Genomic DNA, 13,802 nt, shown 5'->3' on the forward strand with positions numbered 1-13,802 from the left:
AACAATGGGACGTTCAGAGAAAAGGGCAGAAATATAGATTTGTTTGCATGTAGATCAGTGGCAAATTTTATAGATAACATAAATGCAGGGCTGGGGGGAGGTTACCTTGTTTTGGAGGGGAATGAAAAGCTAGAGGGACTTATCGTTCTGAGCAAATCTGACAATTGTCACAAATTCAGTTAACACAAAATCAACAGCTTCTCCCAGTGTAACAAAAATAAAACTGGTAAGCTAATAAAGTACCAAATGCTTTTCTTCAAATAGCCTTTCAGTTAGTAAAAACAGCCTCTGAAAGATGAACCTTTTAACTTTGCTTTAGTTATAATGATGAAGGTAATTCTGAGAAGAAAAGGATCAGGTTAATTATAGCCAACCACATAAAGCCAAATGTTTTTAAAGATTAAATTGAGTTTTTCTCCTCTGAGAAATTCATTTTATGAAATTAGATGTTATTTTGTACATATAATAACTTAATTGGCTGATAAATGAATATTTTCCTCCTAGGATTTGATCTGTGTTATAATTCAGGTAAGAATTTGTGACGCAAATAGATAAAGCTTTCGTATATAAAATACTTCTCACTGTTCTCAGTTATTTTTTCTGATTTCAAAGGAGCTGCTACTTTTAATCTTTTATGGCTATGCCAGTTCTTTTCCCAGTAGACGTTAACAAGGGTTACTGCCAGTAACTCATCTGTGTTGCACTGAGTTTCCTAGGCTGGCTAAATTTCAGTAAACCTGGTGGAATAGAGATGATTTCATTTACATTTTCCAAAGCTGGTTGCTGCAAAATGCTATTCTGGGCTCTACATCCTACAGTTTTCAATATTTTAGAATAATCCTGACAGTGCTGCATTTACCATCATCCATTATATTTTACTATTTTGATGGTGTGTGTGTGTGTGTGTGTGTGTACGTTGAGAGAGGTGGTGGAGCCTTGGCAAAAGTGAGACTTTTCTAGGGGCTGAAAACTGATGCCCTCATTTCCAAATTTTTAATTATAAAATGACACATCTTAATGAGGGCTGATGGTGAAATATGAAGTCTTTCCTCTGGAACATTACGAATCATAAGTAACTGGGTGCCCGCAAATCAATCTCTGTCAGCGTCAGAGTATTACAGTCATTAGCATCCGTGATCCAATGATCTAAAGTCCCAGCAGGTACCAGAGTTACTATGAGATTGCTTCAAGTAAGGCTTGGTTGTGGGTAAAGTCACTACTTTCTTTGTAAGGAAAAAGACCTTGGTCCCACATAAATTAAATCTAGGAAATACCATGGTAGAAGGTCTCTGAATTGATGCATCAGGCTTGATCTCCGTTTTTCTATTCGTTTTAGCAAGTACGTTTTGGATTATTGTATTTTGTTGCCTGAATCCAAGATACTGATTAGAGTGCTGTATTTATGTATGTTTGTGTTTTTACTATCCTAGGCTAATTTCACTTTCTTCTTAATGAAGTGCTTATATCTGTTTCTTCGTAATTCAGAGGCCTTTGAATGAAATCTTGCCTGGTATGTCATCTTCATTTTCCTGGTCACTAATTTCAGTCATGAAGAAAAGCAAACCAGGATCTCTTGATTACCTGCCTTTTAAAAATGATGTAGGATTGAAAAACTGCCTTGGGATTCATCTCCAAACTCTTAAGTTGATCAGAATGGGCTGCTGTTGTACAGCTAGAACCTCAGTTTTGGAGAAGGGAGCAAAATAACAAAAGAAGTGTAAACAGAAAGGGAAAGAATGAAAACATATTTCTTTGCAGTTCATTGGGAGTTGAAAATAGATGTAAAATACTCTATTTTTCCTAAAAAGTGCTGACTATATTTTGTCCTAAGGATTTGAGATCCATTTTGAACAGATCCTTGGCCTGCTTTAATAAATGCAATCTGTTAAGCAGATTATTGGTTTTCCAGGGTTGTTCTCATAAGTGTTTTTCTTAATTTATATAATCAGTAATAAATTTTACTGTACCTCTTTATGTATTTTTTGCATATGGTTTTCATTTGTCTTTTAATATTTAGCTGCTCATCTCAGTATTTTGTTGGCTCCCTCACTAAGTTCAGATGAATTGTAGAGGCACGTATATTTTCATGGTTATGTTAGCTTGCCCTTACCATAGCCTGTGTGAGTAGATATTCATAGCTCTACCTTGAATTATAATTTTTTCATCTTCGATACTAAGAGAATAGGAATTGTTACTTTTCACGATTATGGCTGTGGTCTGTAGAAGTAGATATACTGCCTATCTTGCAGCTGTAACGAATTTTAATAGACCATGTATTTTGTTAGCACTTCTACTGTTTAACTTCCTGCAAGTTTTCTAGTGCATAATATCATTTAGCTACTGGTAACTAGTGGTCATTTAAGTCAAACATGATTCATACAATCTTTGATGCTGTTCTGTTTTGCCAGTAGTGAATATGAGAAAATGGCAAAGTACAGATTGCCATTATTCTTCATTTCCATTTAATCTGTTGTGCGGTGTATCTAAGACCTACACTTTCTGAGTCATTGATGTTAAATACAGTTGTCTCACTTTGTTTTGGTTGGGGCTAATCAAACCTTCTAGGTCACACTGTTAGGTCTCAAATTAGACACCAGTAACATGATGATCTAGGGAGACAACAAGGCAGGTAGTTAGTCTCCAAAAAAACTTGATTTAGATAATTTAATTCGTATCAAAGTAGACACAGGTGGAATTCAGTTCTTCAGTGTGTGCTATTAACTAACTGACCTTAATCATTTATTATGCACCTGTATTCCAGCTGCTATAGCAGATGAAGTAGGACAGTTAGGACAAGGAGTAATGGCTTTAAACTGGAAGGGGGTAGGTTTACATTAGATATACGGAAGTAGCTCCTTACTCAGAGGGTGCTGAGGCACTGGAGCAGGTTGTCCAAAGAAGCTGTGGATGCCCCATCCCTGGAAGCGTTCAAGACCAGGCTGGATGGGACTTGGAGCAACCTGGTCTGGTGGGAGGTGTCCCTGCCCATGGCAGGGGGTTGGAATTAGTTGATCTTTAAGGTCTCTTCCAACCCAAACCATTCTGTGATTCTATGAAATGAAGCTGCTGCTCCCAGAGAAGGCAGCTTGAATGCTGAGTCAGGAATAGAGGAAGTATTTCCACTGGAAAATGCACTGTGTGGTCGTGTAATTAGTGACTGCAACATATATGCAACAGGTCAAGAATAAGTTTCACAGAACACATGTATTTATATATATATACACACACATATATATATAAATACTTCCTTAATTATTTAGAATAGTTGTCCCTGAAGTTTTTAAAGAAATAAAAATCAGGTTGGGAGGAACACCAAAGCTAGTAGCGTTTTTGATGTTTCTTGGTTAACACCAAGCTCGGGAATTTTTAGAGCTATTGCATGAATTTCTGCTCTTGAGTTAATGAGAAACTTGTACCGGTGGTAGGTTATCAGTTTCTGTGAGGACCAGGATTGGAAGGGAGATGTATACCTTGCTTTCACAGCCATCGGTGATTGAAGAGGAATGGTGGGGGCAGAAATCATTTCATCACAGGCAATGGAGAGGAGCGTGTGATGGCTGACAGTTTTTGCTTGTTCTGTGTTCTGCCCTCAGTTTGGTTCTTCCTTCACTTTTTCTCGTAGCCTGTCTTTTTCCTGTCCTATGTTTTCATTCTAGTTTCCTTCCGTTCTCCCTGTACAGGCAAGTCTATGCGGCCCTTTAGGAAGGACTACACAGTGTTCCCTTTAAATAGAGCTTATTGCATAAACATTATTTGCTATAGTGTAGGCAGAGCCCTGGGTTATGTGCAGGTGTGCAGTGTTTGCATTTTTTTGTCCTTGATCTGATTTGTGCATGAAGTTTCATCAGCTTGATTACTTCTGAGGCTGAATAGTGTTTGAAATTTGGAAGAAGTTTAAAATTGCTGTAGTTTAAAATTCAGTAGTGTTGCAATGGCTACATGGATAGGCAGCCTTTCTAAAGTTATTCAAATTATTTGGGTAGAAGAAAAAACTGTTGTTTCATCAGTCATTGCAGGATTACAAGGAGAGTAACTGCATTTATGTAAATGGCTGTACAAACACAATAATACCACAGATCACTTGCACTGTTCTTATGTGTGATGCAGTCAGCTTGCATTTTAAGTATTCCTTATGTGTTCAGCTTTATATAAATAGCAGCTGCTATTTCAAAGCAGTGCAGTTCATGGCAAGTGAAGTTAAAACATGCTGCCTTTGGAGGCAGAAAGTGCCCTGGCTTGATATTTTCATTGCTGTGGAGCACAGTACAGTAGTTTTGAGAAGAGACTGCAGAAAACAGTAGTTTCCGTAGAAACATCAGCAAGCCTTGATTTGTAGACAATACCATACTGTCAATGCGCTGCTGGTTCAGCAGCATCTCTACACGTTTGGCAAATATTGAAAGGCCACATTTTGTGAAATTGGTTTAGCCTTTGAAAATTATTAACTTCCTTGTGTTAAAGGATGTGCACAGCGATGCAAGATTTTATCTTGACAGTATCATGCTGTTGTCTTCTACTGGCAAGGGCATATTTGTGGATTTTTTATTTTCTATTTTTAGCTTCTCAAAGGATAGTATAATGCTTTGTAATCACTTTTGTACAGATGAGGTATGGGAAAGCATTTAACATCAACAGCCTTGTGAAGCTGGATTGATTATATGGGATCTGTGGCAAACACTATTTTGTTAGCTGGGGAAATAAAAGAAGCTTTTCATATCAAGTTATTTAAAAGTATGTGTTTCTATTTAGCTTTAGTCATTATATACATTGTGAAATCTGGGCAGAGAATACATGCTTTCTGGACTATCCAGATAATCTGCAAATAAGGCTGTGCAAAATGCAGAATAAATGTTGACAGCCATTCTTTCTATTGTCACTTTCTAATCTTGGTAATTAGCTTCCTTCCTGTTCTTTGTTAGCATATCATAGTTATTTACATTAATGAAAAAGTTGAATAGGCTTTGTTACTACCTAATTGCAGCCAAGGATGTATGACTTGCAAATGGTAATTTTGTGTATAAACTCAAAGGATTCTGGATTCCTCATCTGGCTCACCTATAGATTCTACAGGAAATGGATGCTGTATGTGTTCTTCAGCTGAGGAAATTAGCTCTCTACTTGGCTTTGTACAACTCTCTCCTAACCCAACTAAAATATCACTAATCAGTTCATAAGGAAAAGTTTGTATTTGTGTTTTTTTTGTTTGCTTCAGAAGGCAAACCAGGAATATCTAGGTAACTTTTTACCACCGTATAACACAAGTCTGTATTTTTGAGAGGATGATCAATGAGAATTAAACATGTCTGTTAGAAGTCTTAATTCTGTTTAATAATTACTCTGATAGCTTCAGTTATGAAAAAAGTTATATATAAAATGATTAATTCTTTTATCTCCCTTTTGCTCTGTTCTAGGCTTAAAAGAAGCATAAACGATTGGGTTACCACTCTGATGTTTTGGAGCACAAGGGATGTTGAAACAATTCGAATGTATTGGAGCATGGCTATTTCTTAAGATGCAAAAGTTAAAGGAAGTCACTGCTTTTCGAAACCTACTGAATATCTGCATTTTCTAGACACTTTGCATTCAACTGTGTCCTTAAATGTCCGTGGTTAAGATCTCATGCAACCATTTTATATTTTGGAGACTATTTTCCAAAAGAGAACTGTGCATTTAAAAAGCAGAAATGACTGTATTTTCTTTTGGAACTTACTAAAGTTGAACATACTACAAGATCATGACCAGCTTGAAGCGGTCCCAGACCGAAAGGGCTGTTGCCACTGGAGTGTCAGTTGGAACAGATGGCACCTCAAAAGTCCACTCGGATGACTTTTACATGAGGCGCTTTAGGTCACAGAATGGCAGCTTAGGATCTGCAGTCATGGCTCCAGTTGGACCTCCTCGCAATGAAAGTTCCCATCATATTACCTCTACTCCTGGAGTCCCTAAAATGGGGGTCAGGGCAAGGATTGCCGATTGGCCCCCAAGGAAGGAGAACATCAAGGAAACAAGCAGATCTAGTCAAGATATTGAAACAGCAAGTTGTCTTGACAGCATGTCTTCTAAAAGCAGTCCTGGGAGTCAGGGAAGCTCTGTTAACCTGAATGCTAGTGATTCTGTCATGTTAAAGAGCATCCAGAACACGCTTAAAAGCAAGACCAGACAATCTGAGAATCTAGACTCCAGGTTTCTTACACCTGATGGCTATCCCAGTTCCCCAAGGAAAGCTCTTCGCAGAATAAGACAGCGCAGCAACAGTGACATTACCATAAGTGAGCTTGATGTAGATAGTTTTGATGAATGTATTTCACCCACTTTTAAATCTGGACCATCTCTGCACAGGGAGTATGGCAGCACATCTTCAATAGATAAGCAGGGAACTTCAGGGGAAAGCTTTTTTGACTTACTAAAGGGCTATAAAGATGAAAAGTCTGATCAGAGAAGCCCAGGCACAACTAAGCTCAGTGAACTCCTGATTGCCAGTGGAAGCAAGGGTTCAGGTTTCTCTCTAGATGTGATAGATGGTCCTATTACTCAAAGGGAGAACCTGAGACTCTTTAAGGAAAGAGAGAAACCACTCAAGAGACGCTCAAAATCAGAGACAGGAGATTCATCCATTTTTCGTAAGCTGCGTAATGCCAAAGGTGAAGGGGAGCTTGGGAAGTCTTCAGATCTTGAAGATAACAGGTCGGAAGATAGTGTCAAGCCTTGGACTTGTCCAAAGTGCTTTGCTCATTATGATGTACAGAGTATTTTATTTGATTTAAATGAAGCAGCGATCAACAGGCATAATGTTATTAAAAGAAGGAACACAACAACAGGAGCATCTGCTGCTGCTGTAGCATCACTTGTCTCTGGACCCTTGTCCCATTCTGCGAGTTTCAATTCTCCAATGGGCAGCACTGAAGACCTGAATTCAAAAGGAAGTCTCAATATGGACCAGGGGGATGATAAAAGCAATGAACTTGTGATGAGTTGTCCTTATTTTCGTAATGAGATTGGTGGGGAAGGGGAAAGGAAGATCAGCCTTTCCAAATCTAATTCAGGTTCCTTCAGTGGATGTGAAAGTGCCTCGTTTGAGTCAACTCTGAGTTCTCATTGCACGAATGCTGGAGTAGCAGTTCTAGAAGTTCCCAAGGAGAATCTGATTTTACATCTAGACAGAGTGAAAAGATACATTGTTGAACACGTAGACCTTGGTGCATATTATTATCGAAAATTCTTCTATCAGAAAGGTGAGTAAATTATGGTTCTCCTTGTGTTGTGTTAATGATGATGTTTAAACTGATGTTAATGACAATGTAGTGTTAACCAACATATTAAGTTCAGCTGATGTATAAGAGTAATACTTGCATAAAGGATATTTTTTAATCATCACTGCTTAAATATGGTGTATTTTATCAATTTGCTCCTTTAATCTGTACACGCTATGTCTAATCAAATTTATGTATCTGAAAATACAGAATACCACTATCTGGTTGCATCATTCTATTGAAACCAGGGAATATCATTTCTGTTGGACATATGCAGGAAAGTTTTTGTTCTATAGAAATGAGCAAAACCCAAACATGATCTAGATACACCCCTCACCAAATGGTTCTGGCACTGTGAGTTGCAGATCTTGCCATCTGTTTGTTTTGCTCCTGAAAAAGATCAAAGCCACTTGCAGAGCAAATTCCCATGAATTTGAAAAAGAGTTCTGCTTTGCTGCCTCGTTAATTGTGTCTTCTGATGGACAGAGCTGGTTCAGTGAGTGACGTGACAAATGCCTGTCCCTCAGGTACCAGTGTCCAGGATTGGGTTTCATCTGCTTAGTGAAAGCAGCTCAGCAGAGCTTGTTTCCTGCAGATTAAAGCAACAGGGATGCCTGGTTAAAATAAGTAGATGGTCAGCCCAGAGAAACTTCAGCTCATTAACTGTGGATTACAGCTAATAATCTCATCTCCCCTTTTTCCCTTGCCTCGGAGTATGATCATCTCCTGTCTCTTCTTTCTGGCGTTGTCCCTTGGCTGAGTAGCTCTTGTCACATGTCCTGTAGTCTCTTCTTTCTGCAGTGTTTTAGGGCTGAGAGAGCCTTTGCTGAATGTTTGCACAGTGCTGGTTCACATCCTTTGGAGAGAAAACATTTAGGAAAAATGTCGCTTCGTTATAAGCCAGGTGCACAACATAGGAGGAGGTATGTTTGGAGGGAAGAGCCCAAGATTAGAGAGATTTGCCTGTGATTACCATCCCATCTGCCCCTGCTTGGAACAATTTGATTCCTTGTCACCCTGGTGAGTTCTGGAGTCGGCAACTAAGGGTGCCCTTGTGTGTTCCAGCTGACCTGACTGAACAGCATTTCAGCACTGAGAGGGGGAAAGGCTATATTTCCTCCCCCATTGTACCAGTTTTCTCCTTTTCTGCCAACCCAATAAGGCAGTTAAGTTTATTAACCAAGCAGAAATCTTGCCAAAAAATTGTGTATTGCTTGATTATTTTTCTCCAGTTCTAGTGAGCCAAATCAGCTTTCCTTGCAATCAGAAGTCAGCACCAGGTAAGCAGCGAGAGCGAGCAGTGTAACAGGAAGGAGGTGCGAGTGGGGTTACAGCCCTTAGGCAGCAGCAGTGTGTTAGTTTGGCTTATCCCACGGGGAAACCACACCCTCACGCTAGTACGATGGCAGTCACCATTATATCTCAATTTCTTTCTAGCAGTAATTAAGATTAATTAGATAAACTCAACATAATCTAGTTCTAAGGCTATTTGTGAGGGGTAACCAGATGCGATACTGTCAGTGTGTGTATGGGGTGGGACTTGGGAAAGAGGAGGAACTGTGATTTTTTTCAAGCCATAAAACTGGCTTTTAAATTGATTTTAAATTCACTGTGCTTGTGTTTGTTCCATAGGGCATGAGCCAGGGGAATTTTTCTTACCAGAGATTTTGTTAAGATGGCTTCTGAAAAAAGGCGTCCTTCAGAAGCCTTATTAGATAGGCCAAATCCCCACAGTTCTAAAAAATATCAAAAACATTTTGTTGACCACCCACTATGTGATCTTTCCCCAAACAAACCGTAGAATCATCTCAGAGACAGGTTTGTGGTAAAAATTCAAGCAGCGTATAAGGAAAAACATCGAGGAAATCAGTTGTAACTGACAGTTTTCTATAACATGAAGGAAGTAATGATGCAGAAACTTCTTTATCTGAAGATCAGGTTGTAACTTTATTAAGAATATTGCTGACATGAGAAAAGATGGTTTTGGTAGCGTCTGCTAGTCAGGTCAATAGGCCTGGGTAATTTGGTAGAAATGTGTGAAGCAAAAAATTCTTATTCAGCTGTGACAACGTAAAGTTCTCAAACTGGAAGATTACACAGAACTGGAGAACTCTTGAAGTAATCCTAGAGTTTGTTTAAAAATAGAAGTGATGATTCAGAGCATTTTCTTTTAACTTGTTTTCATTCCAGCTTAAAATATTAAAACATGTCATTTGAGACCACATCAACAAAGTAGTACCAGTTGAAAACATTAATGATGCCAGTCAACGTGATTTCATGAAAAGTAGGTCATGGAAGTGCTTTTATGGGTATGGTCCATTTTAATTTCTCCAAGGTAATTTGGTGAGATGTTCATGGTGACTTGACTGGAGTCTTTAATTATTTGGATGTAATAGTTTATTCTTTACAGTATTGTTACGTGGATGATAGATGCATCCTCATATTTTACAGTGTGCAGAGGAGGGAGCAGGAGTTGGGAGGTGGTGTGAGCAGGAGTATTGCTAACATGATCCAAAATATTTAAGGTATTTTAATCTAGTATAAAATATTTGCATGTGACGTTTATGGATAAATTTTGTATAACTTCTTTGATGAATGCTAAAGGCTAAACACTTCATGTAAAGGAAATACTAAAGGAAAATACTCTGACCCTTTACAGAGCAGTGGAAAAGTTATTACTAAAATACTGATGTGGTCTGGTGTCCAGACCACTAAATGTGGTCTAATACTGGTGGAAACAGCTTAGTGGAGGTTAGAAAAATGGTATAGATAATGGGGATAACGACTTTATAATGGTAGTCTGCCAGGTTGGCTTCAGCTCCTCTACTTTATATCTAAGCTAGTTATCCAGACTCCCCGTATACCCAGTGGAGAGAAATGAACATTGCAGAATGATACGAACAGCGGTCTTTTTGCTCTCAATTAGCTGTAGAGGGCTGATACTGCACTAACTCGCATCTAGGTGTTTGTATTTACAGGAGATGAATGGTACTCTGTTGTTGTAAAAGATACATTTGCAAGATGACTATCTAAATAAAAGAAAAAAAATGCAAGAACAGATCTGTGAAACTTAAATATAACCTTGAAATAAGACAAAGCATTGAACAACAATGAAAACTGTATGTGGGAGAAACTTGTTAGAAGGAAGCTATTTGTTTGGATTTTACATGGCAGTCATGCTTTTTGTATGACAGACATATTTCTCGTTTTCTCCTTATAGAGCATTCTAACATTTTAGCTTGTCCTATGACTGTGACGAGAATAAAACTTTGCAATTGATTTTCTAAGAAAATGCATGTTAAGACAGCTGATGAACTTCAGTTTTAATTGTGTATTTAATTATGTAGAAGTATATTTTTTGACAAAAAGGAGGAACATCAAATTGCTCAGGCCTTCTTACTGAAATGTAAGAAAAGATGACTTTTTATGTGAGAATTAGCTATTCAGGTAAGAATCATACACTTTCTACACCAGTTTATTTCATACCATTGACTGCAGTGCTTCGGTTTTAAATATAAAAATACTTGAAGTCACTGCTTCTGGACAAAAACCTACAATTCCCAGAAAAAGTAAGAGTCATCCTAGCTCAGCCCAAAATTTCTTATGGTCCTGTGTTCTTGCAAAGGCTGGTAACAGATGCTGAAGGAGGAGTAATAGGATTAAGGCAAAGGCAAGTGATCCCTCCCAGATGTACCTTCCCAGCCCACAGAGATTTGCAGCTAATGGGCATCATCAGCTGGTGCTAATACCACTTGTATCTAGCAATTCTTGGGCTCACCTTCCAGGTAGTTACCAGTTCAGCCTGTTGCCTGTTACCCCCATATAAACTTCCAGTATTCACAGTATTTGTGGGGGTGGGGAACCATGCTTTTTATCGTATCTGTCACTTGAATTCAAAGACTTCTTTTCTCAATAATAAAACCGTAGGGATGGACAAACTTGTTTCCATCAACTCCTCTAAATTCTGCTTGGAAAAGACAGTGTGTAGCTCTGGAGGAGCAATCTCTTCCCTCAAAATCAAGCGTATTTACTTAGATTTCCTCTGCAACTAACATATAAATAACTGCTAAAAAATGCTCATTTTCACCTAAGGTCTTTGACTGGAAGCATCTTTTAAATAACATAATAAATATTTAACTTTTTTTTTTTAAAGTGTGTATAATCTGTTTTAATCTCAAGGTGCAAACAATGAAATATTTCATTTTGGCTTGGAGTTTATAGAATAATTTATGCCTATTGCTAGCTGCCTCCTCAGCATTTTTGAATTAATTTTTCAACAGTAGTTTAAATGACAATGTTGGGCTTGAAGTGTTGCTTTTAGTGAAGTTTGTGTGGGGTGGAAGAAAAAGCTGTCTTCTACGCTATTCATATTTGGCATAAAATTTTTGAATTATATTTAGAAAGAGTCCTATTTTTTAACAATAAAACTCTAGTTTTGTTATCTTTAGTTGGTAAATTAAGCTTTGTGCCCATAAATCTTGCTACTAGCTTTCCTGTTAGAGGGAAGAGAAAATGGTTGGAATTTGAAATGCAGGCTAGACTAGTTAGAAAAAAAAAATAATTATCTGTGCAATTGTTGGTGCAGAAAAGTCCAGTATAATTTTTGGACTCCTTCTACTAGGTATTACCAACTTAACCTTTGTTTCCATAACATTTTCTGTAGTGTAAGTAAAGGTACATGTATACAGTGCAATGTTTTTAATTCACCAAGCAAGCAGTTTAGGGTGGAGACAGCCAAGCTGGCTCAAGTTTTGGAAGGTGCATATAGTATGCTGCTAGAAACTTGATCTTAGATAGATCCTTAGTGATTGCACTTCTTATGCATTCGTTATGCCATAAACTGTACATTGAGTTATAAATATCTTGGAAAAAAACAGGGTGTACTATACTTAATGGAAGAAGAAGAAAAACTAAGGTGCTAATACGATGTTTTGGATTTTTAAACATCAGAAGATCTATGTGGCATCTATTGTTGGAGAACTATAAAGATTTCCTTAGGCTTATGTAAATACTTCAATTTATTCATGGTTTCTTCACTTACCACTAATTCAGTCACCCAAAGCTTCTGCCAATATTTACAGGATATTGTACAAGATATAAAAAAATAATTTTTGAATGTTAATTACCTCTGTGCAGAGTATCGACTTTTGAGGACTTCAAGAGGAATTCAGTAGAAATTACAATGCTGCAGCATGTCTCTTTGTTCTGTGTCACAGATGCATTGAAACCTTTAAATGGAAAACACTGACTAAAGACAGGGCAATAAAATATCAGGTACTGGGGAGTAGTACAGGGGCCCTAGGGGCTTAGGGATGAACAGCTGTGTGAAGACAAGTTCTAGGGCATACATAGTTTTGCAAGGAGAAGGCACCTACTTGAAAAGCATGGAATACGTTTGAGGAAAGTATAACAGGAATCAGTGAGTATCTTTTTTTTTAAAGAGAAAAAATGAGGCACTCAAATTTTGAACACTGCAAGTGATTATGCGTTGGAAAAATTACTGCCATTCACTTGGGAAGGGTGTATTTTGATAGCTATTTTTAGTATTTTTGCAGATGCATTTCTTGATAGTGATATTCAAATATTTTGCACTTTATCCCTGCAGAATACCTCATATCAGAATGCTGTTAAAGTACTAATTCATTTTGGTTGTTTTATGAATAGCACGTAATCTGTCTGTGATGGTACAGGTGGTATGGTTATATTTCTATTCTTGTTATCATTCCACTGAATTTCACATTTCTTCTTTCAAGTGCTGAAATTTCAGATAGCTCTAACTTTCCATTTTTGTGCATGTATAAATTCATTCATATATGCAAACCTGCAGCATATGGAAAGGGATGACGTAGGACTTTTTTCTTGTAAGATGCTTTACTTCAGTTTTTTAACACTCTTAAATTTGCAGGTGTTGTATGTTTAAATTCAGTCATCACTTTAGATATGTGCAACTTCATTTATATGTTGCTGACTTCATGGTGGTGTACCTCTGTCATCAGACAAGATAGTTTATAATGCTCAGAAAGCTCAATAGTAGAGCCTTTAAGGCTAATGTCTTAAATTGTTGAGCTTTAATTTTTGCAAATGCACATTTCTAACACGTTTTGACATAAAGTTTGGCTTTATCCCTGTGGTTAAGCAAATACAAAAATGTACCTCAAATAATAAACTACTTGGTTAGCAAGCAATTTCTCAATTTCTCCAGGCCTGTATTTTCCTCTCTGCGCCCCCCCCCCCCCCCCAAGTTTTTCACCTTTTAGCATTGAGTAACTTGTGAGACTGTTTTCCTGTTTTCATACAAAAATAAATAATTAACATCCTTTGGTACAATTGCCCACTGTTCACGTTTTTAACAGGGGGTGGTGGATTTCTCTCTTTGGTGCATTTGGCTTCCTTGTTTTTATATTTTAAGGAATGTGAATGAAATGGATTTTACTTTAAAAGCCAGTGTAAGAGGTGTATTCTATTTTAGTCCTGCTTAAGTGGAAGTACGATGTTGAATTTCAACTGTCTTGAATACATGGAGCTCTTCAGAGAACTGAAAGATGAGAATGA

At 37.7% G+C, this 13,802-nt stretch overlaps 1 protein-coding gene across 26 annotated transcripts in view; it reads left to right on the forward strand.

Annotated features, from left to right (window-relative positions):
• The window catches only part of SIPA1L1 (signal induced proliferation associated 1 like 1), a 205,577-nt gene that overhangs the window by 129,157 nt on the left and 62,618 nt on the right, over window positions 1–13,802 (forward strand). For all 26 annotated transcript variants that reach the window (XM_080595949.1, XM_080595945.1, XM_080595927.1 and 23 more), the window contains one exon: window positions 5,412–7,232. In XM_080595949.1, coding sequence (XP_080452075.1) covers window positions 5,735–7,232 — 1,498 coding nt within the window. In that variant the 5' untranslated portion in view covers window positions 5,412–5,734. The remainder of the gene's footprint in view (window positions 1–5,411; window positions 7,233–13,802) is intronic.

Source organism: Anser brachyrhynchus, assembly GCF_964034855.1.
Source record: "Anser brachyrhynchus genome assembly, chromosome: 5".
Taxonomy (NCBI): Eukaryota; Metazoa; Chordata; class Aves; order Anseriformes; family Anatidae; genus Anser; species Anser brachyrhynchus.